General features: G+C 43.8%; 1 protein-coding gene across 3 annotated transcripts in view; it reads left to right on the top strand.

Annotated features, from left to right (window-relative positions):
• Positions 1–12,644, top strand: part of card11 (caspase recruitment domain family, member 11) — a 335,526-nt gene extending 322,882 nt beyond the window's left edge. For all 3 annotated transcript variants that reach the window (XM_038820292.1, XM_038820291.1, XM_038820293.1), the window contains 2 exons: positions 5,248–5,363; positions 9,360–12,644. In XM_038820292.1, coding sequence (XP_038676220.1) covers positions 5,248–5,363; positions 9,360–9,567 — 324 coding nt within the window. In that variant the 3' untranslated portion in view covers positions 9,568–12,644. The remainder of the gene's footprint in view (positions 1–5,247; positions 5,364–9,359) is intronic.
• The last annotated feature ends 8,739 nt before the right edge of the window (positions 12,645–21,383 follow it).

Here is a 21,383-nt window from a genome sequence, read left to right as displayed (position 1 = left end):
TGCTGCAAATGTATACGGTGTTAGTGAGGCCACACCTGGAGTATTGTGTTCAGTTTTGGTCTGCTTACCTGAGAAAGGACGTACTGGCGCTGGAGGGTGTGCAGAGGAGATTCACTAGGTTAATCCCAGAGCTGAAGGGTTGGATTACGAGGAGAGGTTGAGTAGACTGGGAATGTACTCGTTGGAATTTAGAAGGATGAGGGGGGATCTTATAGAAACATATAAAATTATGAAGGAAATAGATAGGATAGATGCGGGCAGGTTGTTTCCACTGGTGGGTGAAAGCAGAATTAAGGGGCATTGCCTCAAAATAAGGGGAAGTAGATTTAGGACTGAGTTTAGGAGGAACTTCTTCACCCAAAGGGTTGTGAATCTATGGAATTCCTTGCCCAGTGAAGCAGTTGAGGCTCTTTCATTAAATGTTTTCAAGATAAAGATAGGTAGTTTTTTGAAGAATAAAGGGATTAAGGATTATGGTGCTCTGGCCGGAAAGTGGAGCTGAGTCCACAAAAGATCAGCCATGATCTCATTGAATGGCGGAGCAGGCTCGAGGGGCCAGATGGCCTACTCCTGCTCCTAGTTCTTATGTGGATCTTAACTTAAATCATGCTTGTGTGGAATGTAAGTGCTGGCACAAACCAATTGGGCCAAATGGCCTGTTTGTGCGTTGTAAATTGAATACAATTAGAGTCATAGAGGTCCACAGCACAGAACAGGCCCTTTGGCCCATCATGTCTGCGCCGGTCAAAAACAACCATCTAAGTATTCTAATCCCATTTTCCAGCACTTGGCTCATAGCCTTGAATGCCTTGACATTGTAAGTGCACGTCTTAATACTTCTTAAATGTTATGAGGGTCTCTGCCTCAACCATCCTTTCAGGTAGTGAGTTCTTTCACCTCTCTGGGGTGAAAAAGCTTTTCCTCATCCCCTCGAAAACCTCCTGCCTCTTAACTTAAATCTATGTCCCCTGGTCATTGATCCTTCCACCAAGGGGGAAAAGCTTCTTCCTGTCTACTCTATCTATGCCCCATATAATTTAATATAATTATATTTTATATAAATTTCTATTAAATTTTAAATAAATGTTATTTTATTATATTAAGATTAATATCTGATTGTATTATATTTTATATCAATATAATACTTTTATATAATTATAAGTAATCCACTGACTGAATCTATTCTTTCTGCTCAGTTCTTCTCGATATTCTGAGCTCTCTCCTGACTTGTCCTCCCTCCTCAGTGTCTGCCTCCAAACTAGCTTATTTCACTTTGAAATATAGGGCACAATTCTCCAGAAAACGTTCTACGTGTGGCAGCGAGTGCGAATTGCCGCGAGCTTCCCGGCGCTCGGCCCAGAGAGGCCAGCAATACAATTCAACGTCAATTGGTGCACTTAACAAGGCCTCACGGGCATCTCATCGCAAATAAAGGCTCACCAGCTGATTTGCCGGGACCACGCTCGCCAGGCCCCCCGCTAACAAGATGGAGCAGCATTTAAGCTGCACTTGTTCAGCCAGCTCACAATAATGGCACCCAGGAGACTGGCCCCAAGATTCGGAGATGTAGATCTGGGGAGGCTGCTATACGCCATGAAGGCCATGAAGGATGTCCTGTTCCCCCGAGGGTCCCGAGAGGCAGCCACAAGGCAGCCAGTGCTGCGTGGGATGAGGTGGCGGCAGCTGTCAGCTTGAGGAGTATGACGAGGAAGACTGGCCTTCAGTGCCAAACAAAGGTCAACTATCTACAACAGGCAGCATAAGTGAATAGACATCAATGCCCCGCAACCCCCATGGGAGCATCAACCCCAACTCCCCATACGACCCCCAGCCCTTCCCCCACCCCCTCCCTCCTCAACCTCCCTCAACCCCTCCTTCACACCCCCTCTCCCACCACTGTGAACCATGTGTGTTGCTAACGTGCCCTCTCTGTGTCTTCAGGAATAGCTTTCCCATAATCATTGGGAGAGAGCCCAGACAAATGGAGGGGTGCTGGACATACAAATCCACACCTCCTTTGAGGACTGTTGGTGTAAGTTTCTGCTGAGACAGTGAACTTTGGACTAAGAGTGACTCTAACACATGTATCCTCCATAAACAATGGGTCAGTGATGACCAGTGCTGCACAGACTGCAGGAGCTGTTATTCTAAACTGTCAAAACAGCTGCGAGAGGTCTAAATCCACATCTCGGACTGGTAATGACCTTATGACTGGCAACTCGTAACCTTATGACCTTATGTAATCACGTGCACAACATATTGATTGGATGAATGTAACATACTGTGTAAAGAATTGATAGCTATGTATGGAATGAACTGCGATGCTAAGAGAATTGATTGGCTGTATGTAAATGCGAATGCAAACTAATTCTGCTTTTGAAAGAGTATGTTAACCCAGTTTAAGCCACATCTCAGTGAGAAAGTGTGTCGGCAAGACTGGGGATCTAGGACCTTTCTCCCAGAGCTCTACAACAATAAATTGCTTATTTTGCTCACGTTAAGGTCTACTTGTAAATATTTTCACGCCATGAGGAGCGTGCCCTGGAGGTGACCGATGTGGCCGAGGACAGATCGGTCAGCCACGTGGAGACTGGTGGACACAGCAGAGGTGAGGAATCCCCGGACTCCACCCGGGGGACCTGTCAAATGTGAGTTGTTATTGTCTTACTGACTGGCCCTTCCACTGACCACATGTGCATTCTTCCGCAGGTCCTCCAGCCGACGGCGCCGACCCATCCCATGCAGCACCCCCGCCTGACACTGAGGAGAATACCTTGGTGGAGAGCTCCGAGGATGCAACCGTAGTTGCAGCACAGCTGTCATCCCCACCCTCCACCAGCGCAGATATATACACGTCGGTGTGACATATTAGTGGACAGGCTTCGGAGGCACAATCTGGTGAGCACCACACCGCTAATGGTGCACATCAGGTGGAGGCAGGAACCCCCAGGAAAGACAGCAGTCGGAGGTCTTCTGTATCCCAGGATCCAGCTGGGTCCCAGCCTGATGTTGAGCCTTTGGTACAGAGTTATCCGGAGCTGATGGATATGATAGGCACCAACCTGGACATTCAGAGGGAGATTTCAGTGTCACTCCAGCAGATCCATAGCTGCTTGGAGGAGTCATGGGCGCATGAGATGGCGCCGGCAATGAGCGGCACCGAGGCCAACACTGCAAGGGTGGCGACCACCGTGGAAAGCTTGGTGCGTGTCGTAGGCACCGTTAGTGCAGGTGTCGAACACGAATCGCAGTCGGTGACGGCCATGGCCCAGGGTCTCGGCAGAATATCCGACTCGTTGGCTGATATCACCGAATACAAAGCCGACCTTGATGAGGTTCTGCGGGACAAGTCCCACTCTCAGATGGGAATGGCCGAGGCACAGCGGGGCATGGCCCAGTCACTGAGAAGCAGTGCCGAGGGCGTCAACACGATAGTGCGGACAATGTGGAACCGTCAGGGCTGGCAGAGCCAGATGATGCAGGACAGCTGGGGCTCAAACCAGCTGCCACTCCATCACAAGGTGAATCCCAGGGCCCAATGGGCACCGATCGGGAGGAGGGGGCACTGGGTGCCAAGCCAGATCACCAAATGACATTGACTTGCTATGGACCTTGAATTTGTTCAGTGCAATAAAGGACTCAACAAATTAAAATGACATATTCGGTATTCACTTATTTCAGTTTTTTCAAAGATAGAAAACGGGTTTGGTTCTAAATATGACAGTAGTAAAGGACACAAAAATTACACCTCCATTGGCATTACTGAAGTTGATCAGACATGCAACATGTGCAAGCTATTTGAGCCCATAGTCATGGATGTCTTACTGTCCAGAAATACTTTATGCCATATATTCTTGAATTGAAAGACACCTCGATTCTTGATGCTCTATCAGGTAAGTGCACTGCTAATGTGTTACTCAGCCTCATAGATCTGCAAAGAGGTTTAGCCTGATCCCTGCTTTTGTCACATCAACTCATCCCAACCGATGAGCCCCACTATGGGTGGAACTTTCTGTTCCAAAGACTAATTCAGAGTGACCTGCATCGCAGAGCGGGGCTGCTACATACACTCAATCTTGTGCTGTTCAGCTAATTAATTATGAAGCCATAAGGATCACGCCAAATCTCGCAGCAGGTCAGGCAAGAAGTGGCCTGCTCTATCATCACCTCATAGACTCCAAATTCCAGTGCCATATTTGAACGGCATCTGGACAGCCATTCATTCATCCGCACTGCTGCTTCACTCTCCTTTCTTCACCCCGTGCCCCCACCCCACCCCCAAGCCCTGTCTCAACCCTCACCTGTGCTCCACCTTAACACAGCTTGTGTAACAGGCAGCTGATGTCTCTCAGTGACAGTGTGAATTGGAGGTGAAAGCAGCGTCCACTGACCTGAAAGTGCAGGAAGAAATCAACCTCCAGGTGCATACCACTTACATTCACAGTCGTGAAACAGAACATTCTAAATTCCTGCTGGCAGGGTGCTAAATTTGGAGGTGGGTGGACAAGGTGTGTTGCGCTTTTAATGAGAATTCATGAGATGCAAATAAGGTTTCCAATGCATATCCATGGGGCACTTGCCCAGCTTTCCCGCCAGGAAAGTTGGGAGAAAAAGGTTCCAAACTAACTGCTGGTGGGAGTGTGAACATTTTTCCCTGTATGTCCTCAACATTCCTTCATTAACAGGTGTTAAAATTACTTGTTCCTTACTGTTGCTAACGACCCCCCAGACAAGCGGCTACTTGTGGACTTTGGATAATGGCGCAATCAATTTTAGCTGAGGTGCCTAGCAACCCTCAACGCATCAACCTTCCCTGTACCATCACTCCTGCTGAATAGATAGCCTGTCAGCACTCACTAATCTGACTGGCTCATAAACAATGGCCACTGAAAAGGTTGCCAAATAAGCCAGTATTTATCATCACCTTCAGGAGCAGTGAGAAGAAAATTAGAAGGAGACAAACTGAAAATGAAGTTGAAGCAATGTAATTTGAACATGCATTATGCCTGTGGTTCCTCTTGTATTAATGTCTTCAAAGGTCTGATCTGCAGCCTCCTTGCATTATTATCAGGCATGTAGAACACCACCGTCAATTTGATGTTTTTGGTTGACATAACTCCCATCCCTCCTTCCTCTCTACATTTTGAGATAATGTTTTATGAGACTCGGATGTGACAGCAGAGGGATGAGAGCTGGGTGATGCGATATTCATTCAAATTGTCTTTCCCTTTTCCTTCCCTAATATAGAATAAACATTGTTTACTGGAAGCTGGACTGAGCTGTACAAGAGATTTAATTAAGAAGGACATCTATCCAATTATAATTGTCATTAGAATCTGTGAGAAGAACATCAAACGATTCAGGTACTGTCTGATCCTTTCCACATTGGTGCCTTTAATTAGTTAAAGCTGCCATCTCCAATCAATGTTGCCAAATTGTACTTGCAGGGAGGGGCCAAAGATGCTTAGCGGCTATTATAAAAAGGGTTCCTTGCATCACCCTGTTAAAAGTCTTTCAACGTTCAACAATTCAAAGTTTAATTGAGCATTCTCGGCTAGAATGACAAATGAACAGAGCACAAGTTAGAGCCTGGGGCATAGTGCTAAAGTTTTGATTCTCTGATCTATATGCTTTTTAAACTGAACTCTTCTGCTGTAAGCAGTGTGGGATCATTTTGATTGAAGGCCCCAAAGCCCTGATTTTAAATTAGGATGGGAATCAAATGTGTAGGGAGAGGTTGTTGTGTTGGGGTGATAGGCCTCCATGATGTCATAGGAATGAAGATGGACAATTTTAACTCCTGGGCCTTCACTTTAAAATGACTGATGGGCAGCCTCCCAAAAATGTACCATAACAGGCAGCCCATCCCCAATTTCTAGCAATGCTCCCGAGATCTACTTAAAGTGAGAATGCACCTCTTAAAGTGAGGTCGCCTCATGACGATGAGTCCGCCTCCTGCCGACACCTACCTCCAGGTTCAGATGTCTTCCATGAGGAGGTCCAAGTGGAAGCAGCGAGGAAATGTTTCCCAAAGCCCAAATGAAACATTTGTGTTAAGTGGTGTCTGAAAGATTCAGTGGCACCAGCAACAACTCCAGGACCCCAGCTCAATGCAGAATGCAGTTTGTTGACCCCTCGAGAGCCACTTGGGTGAATTGCAAGTGTGCATTCATTGAGGGTAGCACATGAAGAAAGCCAGCCATACTGCAAATCCCCAAGCTCTCCCTTATTCATCATTGTGTTTAATGGGGAAGTTGATGTCCTTTGAGAAGGATTAGTAAGGATTCATACTCAACAGATTTATAATAGCACTCACTGAAAGCAAAGGAACTAAAACAATGAACGTGATTTGCACAGGAGCTCCATTACAATCATGTTGATGTTTCACCAAAATAGTGTCTGGATCATAGGGACACAGTATCAGAATTTCCAGTTGGCACACTAATGTGGTTAACCATGAAGAGAAACTGTGTGCAATGTAAGGAGCACAATTTAGGGGAATGGGCAGCAAAAGGCATTGAATTAAATTCAACACCGAGCAATGTGAGGTAGTACTTTTCTGGAGAAAGTGTAAGGGACGGAAATGCAAATTAAATGACAACTTTTAGGAGTAGAAGAGCAAAGAGCCTTAAAGATTGATTTTATAAATGAGTTGCACTCGCAGCAAACAGTGGTCCACAATTGTGGCATTCTTGAATCAATGGACATCCCATGCCGTTTTTTGCGGCAGCGGAGGCAGTCCATCACTGTCACTGGGGCTTCCCATTGTTCATACCTTCCACTGACGGGGGACTTTTTACAGGGGACTTTTGACGGGGGGTTGCCATCGTCAAGAACAGCCGATCCCGCTGATGGAACAGCCGGTATAACCCGCCCAATGTTTAGGCTATGTGTCAGAGTTGAATCAATGGGAGCACTCGTTCCTGTGGGTCAGAAGGTTGTTGGGTTAGCACATATCTAGGATGACATTTCGCTGCTTTAATTATGGGGGGTTGGGGTGGGGGGGGGGGGGGGGGGGGGGGGGGGGACTGGAAATACTATTCTGTTTCATGAAAACAGAGAAGTTTGAGAGGACAACTGGTAGAGGTGTTCAGAACGATAAAGGGTTCTGATAAGTTAAATTGGAAAGAATTACTTCACTGCTGAGGCATAAACTTATGGACGTTACCAAAAGAAGGAAGGGAAAGAATATATTTTTATTATTATGCAGGTTTGTTGAAATTCCAACCAGAATTAGGAAACAGAAGCAGAATCTAGAATAGTTTTATAATGGGAAATTAATAAATATTTGAAAAAGAGAATCATTAAAAGATCCAAGAAAAGGGCAGAGAAATGAAACTAAGTGACTCGCTCTTTCCTAGACTTAGCATGATGGGAAGGGACAAATGACCAGCTCCAGTTCTGTGAAGTCCAACGATGTAATGGCAAGTCAGAAATCAGCTATCTCACCTTGGAGAAAGATTAAGGTGTGATGCAATGCTTCCCTACAAAGAAAGAGCAAAATTCAGAGGGTGAGTCCCCCTGACCAACTCTTATGTCCCTCAGAAGGCTGGTTATGTAGCAGTATAGAGAGTGAAGCTTGGATCCTTTCTGTCAGGCATGGGGCATGGCATGGAGGAGGACCAAAAAGAAGAGGATGGGAGATTAATAGATCTCTGACTACTGTTACCAAATATTTACGGGATTCACCAGTTGTGATAACTTGCCAATTGTAAATCATATCAGGTTCTGCAGACTAAATCGCACAACAAGAATGGAAATACTATTTAAATGGTAAATTCAGAAAGTTTATTAACCATTAGAAAGGTAACAAGTCGGAAAAATAAAAAGCAACATGTCAATAAACGGTAATTAGTAGTAATTAAGAGTAAGAGGATAATCTTAACGTTCTTTTTTTTTGAAATAATTTTTATTGAAAAATTTTGAATTTATACAACAATAACGCACCATAGTAAAATACCAAAAATAACAATAATATTAGCAATCATAAACATTCGCCCCACCTCCATGAACAACACAGCATTTTAACAACACAAATTAACACAATATAAAGTTACAGAATAGAAACTACAGTAAGGAACACCCCCCCCCCCCCCCCCCCCCAGGTCTTAACGTTCTTTTCCAACCAGGAACGTGAAGTGCAGGCTTCGAAAACGTGGATAACGTGTTAACCCAAGATGATGGCTTCTCAAGACATGGCTGTTGGAAATAGCCAATAGGTCTATAATTTGTCAATGATGAAATAAGAACGAGCCCATTGGTTTTAGTGAATTGTACATGTTGTCTCAACCTTAGGATAATGGCTTCTTTTAAGCTATATCTCTTATCTTGAGTGTCGAACAATAATTGCATAATATAACTCTGTCATTTATAATTACGAGATCTTAAATAAAGGCCTATTCATTTCTTCAATCAAAGTTAACAAAGGGTCTAGAAATTCATGTTTACAATCATAAAAGTTGCAAATTTCTGTGTTGCAGGTTGCATTACCAGCCTCACTAACACATACATTGATTAATTTTTTTGCCTGACAATTAAGACTGTCTGTTAAACTGATCTGGCTGGTTTCCAATAATGCAGGAACTCGTTTAGTTCCTGAAATGGCTTCTTAGCACAAAATGGCTTCTAAGCACATTAACATTGATAATGCTAAGTAGCATATTGATTCAGCCTGCAAAATTACATTCACACTAAAACTATTGAGTTTAAAACTACCAACCCTACATTTTCTACATGATCTTAAAATGTTGGGCTGGATTCTCCGGTCCGCCAGCCAAGGGGTTATTGGTTGCGTGCCGTTTGCTGGGGGGGGGGGGTGGATTCTATCTTCCCGCTGCTTATCAATGAGATTTCCCATAATGGTAGCATGGTGGTTAGCATCAATGCTTCACAGCTCCAGGGTCCCAGGTTCGATTCCCGGCTGGGTCACTGTCTGTGCGGAGTCTGCACGTCCTCCCCGTGTGTGCGTGGGTTTCCTCCGGGTGCTCCGGTTTCCTCCCACAGTCCAAAGATGTGCGGGTTAGGTGGATGGGCCAGGCTAAATTGCCCTTAGTGTCCTAAAAAATAAGGTTAATGGGGGTTGTTGCGTTACTGGTATAGGGTGGATATGTGGGCTTGAGTAGGGTGATCATTGCTCGGCACAACATCGAGGGCCGAAGGGCCTGTTCTGTGCTGTACAATTCTAATTCTAATTCTAACCACCCCACATTGCCGGGAAACGGGCCAGCGGGAGTGCGCTGCCAGTGGGAAAAGTTTACCGCAATGACCTGAGAATTTGGCCGTTGTCATATTGTGCTGATGATACTGAAATGAAATGTTTGGCATTCAAAAAAAGGTGAATGAATGTGTCTAATTTACAGGAGGTTGCCGGCAAAGCCAGACAGCGGTGAGGAAGAGCTGCTGAAGAGCTGCCGTTCAAATGAGAGTGAGCTAGAGTCTCTCCCCTGCTTGTACACAACAGTGGAAACTGACGTGTGGGGCAACCTCAAGGAGCTCATCAAGATCATCAAAGAAAAAATCATTGAGGAGCAGAGGAAGACTGTCTGGATCGACCAGGACCAACTCTAGAGTTTTATTGAGTGATGCAGGATTTAACCCAGTGATAAATCCCCTGCCATTCGTGGACTTGCAAACTGTAAGCCAGCCTTGCTGGGGAGACACTCAGTTGATGCTTTTTGTGACTTATGGGTGATGATCCCTGGATGGTCAGTTGGCTCAGTTGAAACAATTTCTCAGAACAACACTTGTCGCAGTTGAAAACGTGCAGTTTTAAATATGATGAATGACGCAATGAAATGCATTTTATATCAGTGGCTTCCCAAAGCCCACCTGAAGTGTGGACAGAGGTGACCATGGTCATGCATCACTTGCTGAGAGAGAATGCCACTGAGAGGATTCTCATGTTTAATGCTTTTCCTGTTCCTCTAGCTTACACAATTGCAAGCTCCAGTTTAGTCTGGGCTTCTCAACTATGCATTCACAGCCAAGAAAGGAAATCAGCCTTTTGACCCATCGGAACATACCGCACTGGCACATCACAATCATCCAGTGGTTCATCCAACTGTGATTCTACGAAGAGATCAAGGGATTATTGAATGTACTACTCTAAGAAGAGCTAGGGATCGTGGGGAACTGCACTCGTAATCTCACCCAACTATGCATTCATGCTGTTGATGGATCAAGGTAACAAGAGATCTCAGAGGAAGTTGTATCCGGGAGTGCCCAGAATTCCAGAAACAAAACAAAGTAACATTGGAGTGGGGGATATTCCTCTGCACAAAAGGTCCATCAAAATAATAAGCATGTTCTGTATAAGTAAATAGGTTTACAATTTTACTGCACCAGAAACATCAAGGGAATCTCCCCTCTTTGAATTAAAACCTTTGTAAAGAAGGGGAATTCGAGAAGGCAGGGAAGGAAAAGTGCTTGAAAAGTTGTGGATTAGAATCTCCATGCCGGCTTCCTGATCTCCCACTGGAAGGAGGGTAGCAATCCTTCAGCACAAATGGTATCCCCATTTCTCTGGGGTTTTTACTATGAGAGATTAGAAGAACTCTGTTGTTAAAATTAAGATTGCCCATTCAGCTGCCGTCTGAATTTTCTTACGAATTAGGAGCAGAATTTGGGCCACTCGGCCCTTGAGCCAGCTCTATCATTCAATAAGATCATGGCTTATCAAGAACGCATCTACCTCTACCTTAAGAATATTCAAAGACTCTGCCTCCGCTGCCTTTTGATGACGAGAGTTCCAAAGACTCTCAACTGTCTGAGAAAAAATATTTCTCCTAATCTCTGTCTTAAATGGGTGATCACTTATTTATAAATAGTGACCCCTGTTTCTAGATTCACCCACAAGAGGAAACATCCTTTCCACATCCACCGTGTGAAGACCCCTCAGGACATTGTGTTTTAATAAAGTCACCTCATATTCTTCTAAACTGCAGCGGATACGAGCCTAGCACATCCAACCTTTCCTCATAAGACAACCCACCAATTCCAAGTATTAGTCCAGTAAACCTTCTTTGAACTGCTTCCAACACATTTACATCCTTCCTTAAATAAGGATACCAATATTGTACACAGTACTCCAGGTGTAGTCTCACTAGTGCCCTGTATAAATTAAGTATAAACTTCCTCCTTTTGTGTTTACTTCCCCTCACAATAAATTATAGTATTCTATTAGCTTTCCTATTACTTGTTGCACCTGTATTCCAATCTTTTGTGATTCACACACGAGGACACCCATATCCAACTGAATCTCAGAGCTCTGCAATCTCTCACCATTTAGACAATAAGCTTTTTAATTCTTTCTGGCAAAGTGGAGAATTTTGCATTTTCCCCACATTATTGTCCATTTGTCAGATCTTTGCCACTCACTGAACCTACCTATATCCCTTTGTGATCTCCTTATGTCCTCTCAGCAAGTTTGTGTCATTAGCAACCATACCTTTGGTTCCTTCATCCAAATCATTTATACAAATTGTAAAAAGTTGTGCATCCAACAGTGATCCTTGTGGCACACCACTCGTTACATCTTGCCAACCTGAAAATGACCCATTTATGCCTAATCTCTGTTTCCTGTTAGCTAACTGATCTTCTATCCATGCCATTATGTTCACAGAATTGTTAAGGTGCAGTAGACCATTCTGCATATTATGTCTGTACCTGCTCTCCAACTAAGCATTATGGCTTCAAATGTCCCCACACTATGAGCTTTTGTTTCCCGCAATAACCTTTGGTGAGGCGCCTTATCAAATGCCTTCTGGAAATCTAAGTACAGTATATCCATCAGAACCCCTTTATCCGCAGCATGTGTTACTTCTTCAAAGGATTCCAATAAATTAAAAATAATTCCCCTTTCACAAAACCATGTTGACTCTTCCTGATTATTTTGGATTTTTCTCTAAGTGCCCGACTACAACTTCTTTAATAATAGCTTCTAATATTTTCCCGCGGACAAATGTTAAACTAACTGGCCTGTAGTTTCCTGCTTTCTGTCCCCTTCTCTTTCCGAGTAATGGAGTTACATTTGCTATTTTCCATTCAAATGGAATTTTCCTCGAATCGAGGGAATTTTAGAAAATTAAAACCCATGCATCAACTATCTCACTAGCCATTTTGTTTAAGACTCTAGGATGAAGTCCATCAGGAATTTGTCAGCCCGCAGTTCGACTCTCAACAATTTGCAATTTGGTGATTGTAATTTTCTTGAGTTCCTCCCTCGCTTCCATTTCCTGATTTACAACAGTTTCTGGTGTGTTACTTTTATCTTCTGTCGTAAAGACCGATGCACAATACCTGTTCAAAGCATCCTTATTTATTCTCCAGTCTCACTTTCTGTGGGACCAATGCTCACTTTGTTAACTCTATTATTTTGTAAATACCTCTGGAAACCTTTACTATCTGGGTTTATGTTTCTAGGTGAAATTCTCTCACACTCTTAATTTTTCCATCCTTATTGATCTTTTGCTCGTCCTTAGCTGTTTTTTATATTCTGTCCAATCATCTGACCTGCTGCCCATTTTTGTATGCTTTTCCTTTAAGTATGATACTTTCTTCCACTTTTTTTTAGTTAACCAGGATGGTAGATCCTTCCCTTGGAATTTTACTTTCCTGTTGGAATGTATCTATACTGTGTATTCTGAACTATTGATGTATTCTTTAACCTAATTTGTCAGTTCACTTGCTAGTTCTGCTTTCATGCTTTTGTAATTGCCCTTATTTAAATTTAAAATATTAGTCTTAAACACACTCTTCTATCCTTCAAACAGAATGTAAAATTCAATTATATTATGATAGCTGATACCTGCAGGCTTTTACACGATGAGGCTATTGATTAATCATATCTCATTGCACAGTAGCCTCTGCTACATCTGTCCCTTCCCCTTCCAACAAATTCACATTCCAACCTTGTCTTAGCGCTGAGCCTGCCCATTTTTCTGGCTTCTCTATTTCCCCTTGCACCCTTTTGAAGTTTCATAGATTTCATCGAATTTACAGTGCAGAAGGAGGCCATTCGGCCCATCGAGTCTGCACCGGCTCTTTTAAAAGAGCACCCTACCCAAGCCCATACCTCCACCCTATCCCCATAACCTAGTAACCCCACCCAACACTAAGGGCAATTTAGCATGGCCAATCCACCTAACCTGCACATCTTTGGACTGTGGGAGGAAACCGGAGCACCAGGAGGAAACCCACGCACACACTGGGAGAATGTGCAGACTCCGCACAAACAGTGACCCAAGCCGGGAATCGAACCTGGGACCCTGGAGCTGTGAAGCAATTGTGCTAACTACTATGCTACCGTGCTGCCCCAATTTGTTATGTTCTATTTGTCCACAAGAAACGTCAACTACTCCCTCGACCCCATTCACTAAATTGCTGGCCATCCAACTCTTTTTCCTGGTTCCTATGCTTTCTGACATTATAAATGTTTCCCTTTCTGCAGTTACTGTTCCCTTTCCTTTCAAAACTACCTCCTCTTCTTAAAAACCCACCCTTGGCCTCTCCGTGCTTGCAAACTACCACCTCTCCAACTTCCTTGTCCTCTTCGAAGCTTTTGAATGTGTGCTCTTGCCTTCCAAACCCATGCCCCTTTTCCAACAAATCCTGACCTTCTACACATGAATTCAAGTTGTTGTTGCTGTTGAACCTAATAATAATGTGCCTTTAAAAAATTCCTGTTGCACAAAGACTGACGTGGTGTCACATTAAAAAAGCACATTCGGTCTGGGATTATTTCCGACATTCTGTGAATTGAAAGAAATCTTTGATACCTTACACTGACCTCACTTTGCAGTATTAGATACAAGGATATTTTAAAAATCTATTGTCTGCTGATTTTGAACGCTGGAAAGAAGAATTGAACATTCTTTGGTGCAACTCAGTATGAAGAATAATTGTAATGTGCATGTGTTAAATAGTTACGTGCTACTTATTATTTCCTGTCCATTGCAAACTTTCAGAATTATGTGCACCTGTGGAAAATGGATATTTGATTTCTGCCTTTACAAAAGAGGAATTTAAATCTACCTTGAACTCAGTGAAGTTGCATATCACATTCCTATTGATCAACATTTTTCTCAAATGAGTCATACTGAGAGCTCCATTGCTTTCGCACAGGGCTAAATTGGTTTAGCACAGGGCTAAATTGCTGGCTTTTAAAGCAGACCAAGGCAGGCCAGCAGCACGGTTCAATTCCCGTACCAGCCTCCCCGAACAGGCACCGGAATATGGCGACTAGGGGCTTTTCACAGTAACTTCATTTGAAGCCTACTTGTGACAATAAGCGATTTTCATTTCTTTTTTTTCATTTCATTTGAATGTTTGGTACCAGAAATTTGTTTTGAATTTAGTTGAGAATATATAAAATGAGCAGGAGGCAGTGTGTTAAATAAGCTGTGCAATGTCGATAAATGACCTGAGAAGTGTATATTGAAAAATATTGCCTGCCCCATGGCAAATATTCAATGGCCAATTGTTGAGACTGTATCAAAATGAATGTAACTGCCCATGACACTATATCTGTCACTTCCCTTTGATGCTCCACAAATTGGGTCACCTTCCAAGCCAGAAGAAACAGATGAAGCTCCTTTCTTACCAATAGTTTTTGTAGATCCCATCTGGACATTTGTGCAATTGGAACCTTATCCTGCACTTCCAAGATGCCTCGATTAAGCCAACAGTTGGTATATTTGATTATAATACTCTTTTTTTGGTTACTCCCACATCTAATTCCGTATAAGGTTGTTTATGACCGATGGGACTATACCTCCCTCTGGTTCCATCATTCAGCAAAAAGTGCAAATCCCAAATTGTGTGCTGTGCTTTAAGTGAGTTATGTTTACCGCACCATAGTCTCATAAACTACTTGAGCCTGAGCTCAGTTTTATTTCAGGCTTGCCCGCAATCCATCAGTGGTCAAGATAGAGAGGACATGGAAAGATTGATAGTGATCCATACTTTACTTCTGTTTGGAATCAAATCAAGCCACAGCTGCCGTGACATTGAGTTGTATAATTCTGCATCAGTCATTGTTGGTTATCCAATATCTTCACAGCGCAAAGTTGGAAAATGTTTCATACCCTCAGTGGTGCCTGCCTACATTGAAAGCTTTTTTTGAGGATCGTAGCAGGGTTGTTGCACTAAAATCCCAGATCGGGTTTTAATCAACTTGCCTCATCTGGAGAACAATCTGAATGTTTTATTCCTTTCTCATCGTGTCTTCTGTAACGTGACCTGAAACTCCCTTCAGATATGAATGTAATCAAGCAAGTGGCGCACACACCAAGTAATATTTGTAGCATTTTAATTGATGAGTATAGATTAATACATTAATTTTTTCAAATAAATAAAATATATGGTAAAGGATCTTCAGACTCTGTGTGCTTTGTGAACTTTAATTTTTTTTTAACAATTTAAATAATAACACTTCTCCCCGTGTCTGCGTGGGCCTCACCCCCACAACCCAAAGGTGTACATGGTAGGTGGATTGGCCATTGCCCCTTAATTGGGAAAAAAAAAGAATTAGGTACTCTGAATTTTTTTTAAAACAAATATGAAATAATCTGATCAAGCTTGGAATAGTTTTATATATGTCAATTTGCACTTGCTGAAGTCAACCTTCTAATGTCTGGTTTCGTCGTGTCAGCAATATTGCAGATCTGAATTTGCATGATGTGCAGCTGTGCCGCTTCAATCCTCCAAACCTCCAAGATCTCTGTAGTCCTCCAGTTATGATTTCCTGCACATATGCCCAATGTTAATCGCACCAAAATTCGGTATGGATGCGTTCAGCATTCGGCATGCACCTTAAGCTCTGGAACTCCCTTCATAGAACTCAACACCTTCTTCCTCCTTAAACATATCTCCTTTCCCAAGTGAATGGCCACCAGTCCTGATTTCTCCACTATGGATGCTGGAAATCTGAAATAAAATCTGGAAATGCTGGAAATACTCTGCAAGTCTAACAGCATTGTGAAGAGAGTGTTAAGAGTTATGACCTTCCATCGGAATTGGAAAACGTTTGAAATGTAATAGCTTTTAAGTTGCTGAAATGGGGGAGGGTGGCGAAAAACAACAACAGGGAAGTCAGAAGACTGGTATTTGAACAAGACTGGTTGGCTCATAATGTTTACTGATGACCGGTTCGCTTGCTGAGAAATCTGTGGACTCTGACTCGTCTCGATTGCCATTTATTGTGCACTGTGATGTGTTCGACTATGGCTTGCTTGTTAATTCACATGTAACTCATATTAACACTGACTGATAATAAGAGAGATATTACAAATTGCTTTATTGTTCTGACGTTTATTTATTTTGGTTTGTTCAAAACCCCCGGAGTCTTTCAGCTTTATTCTCTTAGCTAGTGTCTTGAATCTCAAACTTTGTCTAATTTAAACAAATCGTTACTGGCCCCTAAGCCAATCGCAGAAAAATATTGATGATCCGGCCAAGGATCATAAATTGTTATGTTCAGGAAGCTGTAAAGTGCTGAATCAAAAGATGAGGGGCGAAATTCTCCCATTGGGAGACGAAGTGCCGACGCCGGAGTGAAAACCGGAATGTTTCACTCCGGTGCCACAGGCCGCTCCTCGCCCCTATTCTCCCACCCCCAGGGGGCTAGGAGCGGCGCCGCGTCAATTATGCACGCTGGGCCTTGGCGCCGCATGTGTGGTTGCCGTCCTCCCCGCGGGCGCCCCGCAAGACATGGAGAATTGATCTTGCGGGGCGGCGGAGGAAAAGAGTGCGTCCTTTAGAGACGCCGGCCCGCCGATCGGTGGCCAGACCCCTACTGAGCACCCCCCTAGTGTCGATCCTCCCTTCTCCCCCCCCACAAGCTGCACACGCAGCGTTCACGCACTATTCACGCCGGCAGCGACCAGGTGTGGTTGGCGCCGACGTGAACCCGTCGGATTGGGTAGGCCACTCAGCCCATCCGGGCCGGAGAATCGCCGCTCGACCGTTAGAAACGGCGAGCGGCGATTCTCTGAGCGGCCTGTCGTGAAACGCGGCACGCCGTTTTGGGGGGGGGGGGGTGGGAGAATCGCTGGCGGGGGCCAGGGCGGTGTGGCGGGAATCGCCCGGCACTCGCGCGATTCTCCCACCCGGCGTGGGAGAATTGCGCCCAAGGTGTTGTTCTTTGAACTTGCATTGAGCTTCACTGGAACACTAATATTCAAGGACTGTTCACTGGCCAAGGACAGGCATTTCAGCATGTCAGCAAGGTGGAGAATTAAAATGATGAGCCAACAGAATCTCAGGATTTTAACAGAGGTATTCCACCAAGCATTCACATATGTCCCCAATAGAAAGGAAGCCACATTGTTGGCAGCAAATACAGTATGCTAAATTGAAAGAAATACATAATCATTGCTTTGCCCGAAAGGAGCGTTTGGGCCTTGGATGATGAGTAGGTGTTCCATTTCCTACACTTACATGGAAAGGTGCTGTGGAAGGGGACAGCGTGCTAGGGAAAGATTGAGGAGTGATCCAAGTTATCATGAAGGGAATGGCCCCTTTTGGAATGTTGAAAGGGGAGGGAAAGATGTATTTGGTGGAGGCATCACGCTGGAGGTGGCAGAAATAGCAAACAAATTATCCAAAGAATTACCCATTGACTGCAGGCTGGTGGGGTGAAAGATGAGGACAAGGGGTACCCTATCTAGGTTCTGGGAGGGAGGTCAAGGGGTAAGAGCAGATGTCTGGGGAAATGAATTGGACATGGGTGAGGACCCTATCAAATATGGTAGGGGGTGAGATTCTGGGGTGAGGTAAAAAGTTAGATATATCACAGGCGCTGATGTGGAAGATTGCATCATCAGAACAAACGCAACAGAAATGGAGAAACTAGGGAATGAAATGGAATAGTGAGGAAGTGTAGCAGCGGTAGTTGTGGGTGTGTGGTTGAGGAGCTGTGGAAGCCAATGGGTTTATCATGAATAAATGAACACTGAGAGTCATGAACACCTTGCTTGTGGACTTCAGTTCTTTTCTCAATGTTAATATCAATGCTGTAATGAGATCTATAATCACATGGCCTTGATGGAGCCGAAACTACACATTGTTGACCAGATAATTGCTGAATAAATGTCACTTGAGAAAACTCTCCACTGGTTGGAGTCATACCTGGTACAAAGGAAAATGATTATGGTGGTTGGAAGTCAATTATCTCAGCTCCAGGACATTACAGCAGGAGTTCCTCAGAATAGTGTCCTCGGCCCAACCATCTTCAGCAATGACCGTCCTTCCATCGTAAGGTCAGAAGTGGGGATGATTGCGGATGACTGCACCATGTCAGCACCATTCGTGACTCCTCAGATAATGAACCGAGCCATGTCCAAATGCAGCAAGACCTTGACAATATCCAAGTTAGGACTGACAAGTGGTAAGTTACTTTTGCCCACACAAATGCCAGGCAATAATCACCTCCTACAAGAGAGGAACTAACCATCGCCCCTTGACATTCAATGGCATTACCTACCATCACTGAATCCCCCACAATCAGCATCCTGGAGGTTACCATTGATCAGAAACTGAACTGGACTAGTCATATTAATACTATGGCTATCAGGGCGGGTCAAAGTCTAAGAATCCTACGGTGAGTAACTGACCTTCTAACCCCCAAAGCATGTCCATCATCTACAAGGCATAAATCAGGAGTGTAATGGAATACTCTCCACTTGCCTGGATAAGTGCAACTCCAACAACATCAAGGAGCTCAAAACCATTCAGGACAAAGCAACCACCTTGATTGCTCCTCCTTCCACAAACATTCAAGCCCTCCACCACCAGTGAACAGTGTCTGCCATGTGTATCATCTACAAGATGCACTGCAGTAACTCACCAAGGTTCCTTAGACAGCACCTTCCAAACCTATGACCACTACCATCTAGAAGGACAAGAGCAGCAGATATCTGGGAACCTCACCACCTGAAGGATCCCCTCCAAGTCACTCATCACCCTGACTTGGAAATATATCACCGTTCCTTCGCTGCCACTGGGTCAAAATTCTGGAACTCCCTCCCTATCAGCACTGGAGTGTACCTACACCACCAGACTGCAACGGTTTAAGAAGGCAACTCACCACCACCTTCTGAAGGGCAATGAGGAATGGGCAATAAATGCTTGCCTAATTAGCGACATCCACATCCCGTAAATGAATTTTTTTTAAAAAACCTTCCATCACTTTGCTGATGATTGAGGGTAGCCAGATTTGATTTGTCCTGATCTTTTGTGAACTGGACATACCCGGGTAATGTTCCACTTGGGTCAATGCAAATGGCTTAGCTAAGAGCGTGACTAATTTTGGAACACAGTCTGGGATTTTGTCAGAGCCCATTAACCTTTGCTGTATCCAGTGCACTCACTTGTTTCTTCATATGGAGTGGAGTGAATCAAACTGGCTGACACATGATATCTATCACGATGGGGATCTCAGTAGGCAGTTGAGATGGATCATCCACACAGCATTTCTGTTTGAAGGTGGTTGCAAATATCTTTCGCACTTATGCTGGACTCTCCCAATATTGAGGATGGAATGTTCACGGAGCCTCCTCCTATCATTAGATATTTAATTGTTCACCATCATTCATGACTGGGTGTGCTAGGACTGCAGAGATTTGATCTGATTTGTTGGTTGTGGGATTGCTTAGCTCTACCTGTAACATCTTCTTCCACTGTTTAGCTGAAATGTAGTCCTGCATTGTGGCTTCATCAGGCCGGCATCTTATTTTTTAGGTATGCCTGATGCTGCTCCTAGATGCCTGCCAGCAATCCGCATTGAATCAGGGTTGATTGCCTGGTAATAATAAGAGATATGTGTGCCAAGAGATTACAGATTGTGGTTAAATATAATTCTGCTGCTGCTGAATGCCCACGTGCCTCATGGACGGCCAGTTTTGAGCTACTCGATTAGTTCTGAGTCTATCTCATTTAGCACAATAGTAGTGCCACAGTGAAGGGTGTCTTAAGTATGAAGACAGGACGTACCGGGTGCTCCGGTTTCCTCCCACAGTCCAAAGATGTGCAAGTTAGGTGGATTGATCATTCTAAATTGCCCTTAGTGTCAAAAAGGTTGGGAGGGTTATGGGGATAGGATGGGGTGCTCTTTCCAAGGGCTGGTGCAGACTCAATGGGCCAAATGGCCTCCTCTGCACTGTAAATTCTATGATTTTATGATCTCCACAAGGACTGAGAGGTCACTTTTACCAATACCGTCATGGTTAGTTTCAACTGCGAATGTAGATTGCAAGTTTACTGAGATTTTTCGAGGCAATGGTGTAGTTGTATTGTAACTGGACTAGCAATCCAGAGACCCATGGCATTGCTCTGGAGATCCAGGTTGAAATCCCACCTCAGCAGATGGTGAAATTTGAAGTCAATAAAATAAAAATTAAAAGTGTAACGATTGTCGATCTTTAAACATAAAATCTGGTTCACTAATGTACTTTCGGGAAGGAAATCTGCTGTCCTCATCTGATCTGGCCTACATGTGGCTCCAGACCCACAGCAATGTGGTTGACCCGTAAAATGCCCTCTGAAATACACTCGGTCAAGGGCAATTAGCGATGGGCAATAAATGCTGGCTCAGCCAGCGATGTCCACATCCCCTGAATGAATAAGAAAAAAGGAAATTTTCCATTTGAAAGGTTGACAAGGAAATTCAATTCTCAAAGGATTGACACTGCCAAAGGAACCGTGTTGTGGTCATTTTATGTGTCACATTCTGAGCCCTGTAATAGTGATGGCAATGTACACTGTACAGATGTGCTGCAATGTTAATAAAGAAAAAGATGAAGGAACAAATACATCAGAATAGAAATTATTGCAATTCCTCAAGCTTTCAGTTCCCTTCATCCAGTGACCTGATAGTCAATCCAGGGTCAGCTACAAAAGCAGCCAACCAGTGTATATCCCAGCTCTTCATATTTTTTTTAATCACTTGAGTGGGCGAGGGAGAAGAATTCTTCAGACAACTAGATGATGGTACTGTGAATACTTTGTTGAATCCTGGGCTTCTGTGATGTGTGAGCTCTCACAATCTCCAGGGATTTTTTGCTAACCTTCCACTCACTGAAGTTGTGACAGCCCATTGCAGCAATTCAAAGTGTTTGTCCATCGTTAATAAAGTATAATGATTCTTATGCAAAATAGGGAGCTGAAATGATATCTGATGGCCGAGAATGCAGCAGGAACATTAAGAGTAGGAGTTGGCTATTTAGTCTCTCAATTCTCAATTAGATGATGACTGATTTTTACGTTAACTCCATTTAACAATCTTTGCTCCACATCTCATGTTATGGTTACCTGACAAAAATCTATGGATCTTAGTCCTGAATGCTTCAGTAAGCATTGTCCAAGCATTTATAGACTTTTGATGGGAA

Source organism: Scyliorhinus canicula, chromosome 15, assembly GCF_902713615.1.
Source record: "Scyliorhinus canicula chromosome 15, sScyCan1.1, whole genome shotgun sequence".
Classification (NCBI taxonomy): Eukaryota; Metazoa; Chordata; class Chondrichthyes; order Carcharhiniformes; family Scyliorhinidae; genus Scyliorhinus; species Scyliorhinus canicula.
Note: the sequence above shows the minus strand (reverse complement) of the source record. Positions and strands in the feature narration are given on the sequence as shown.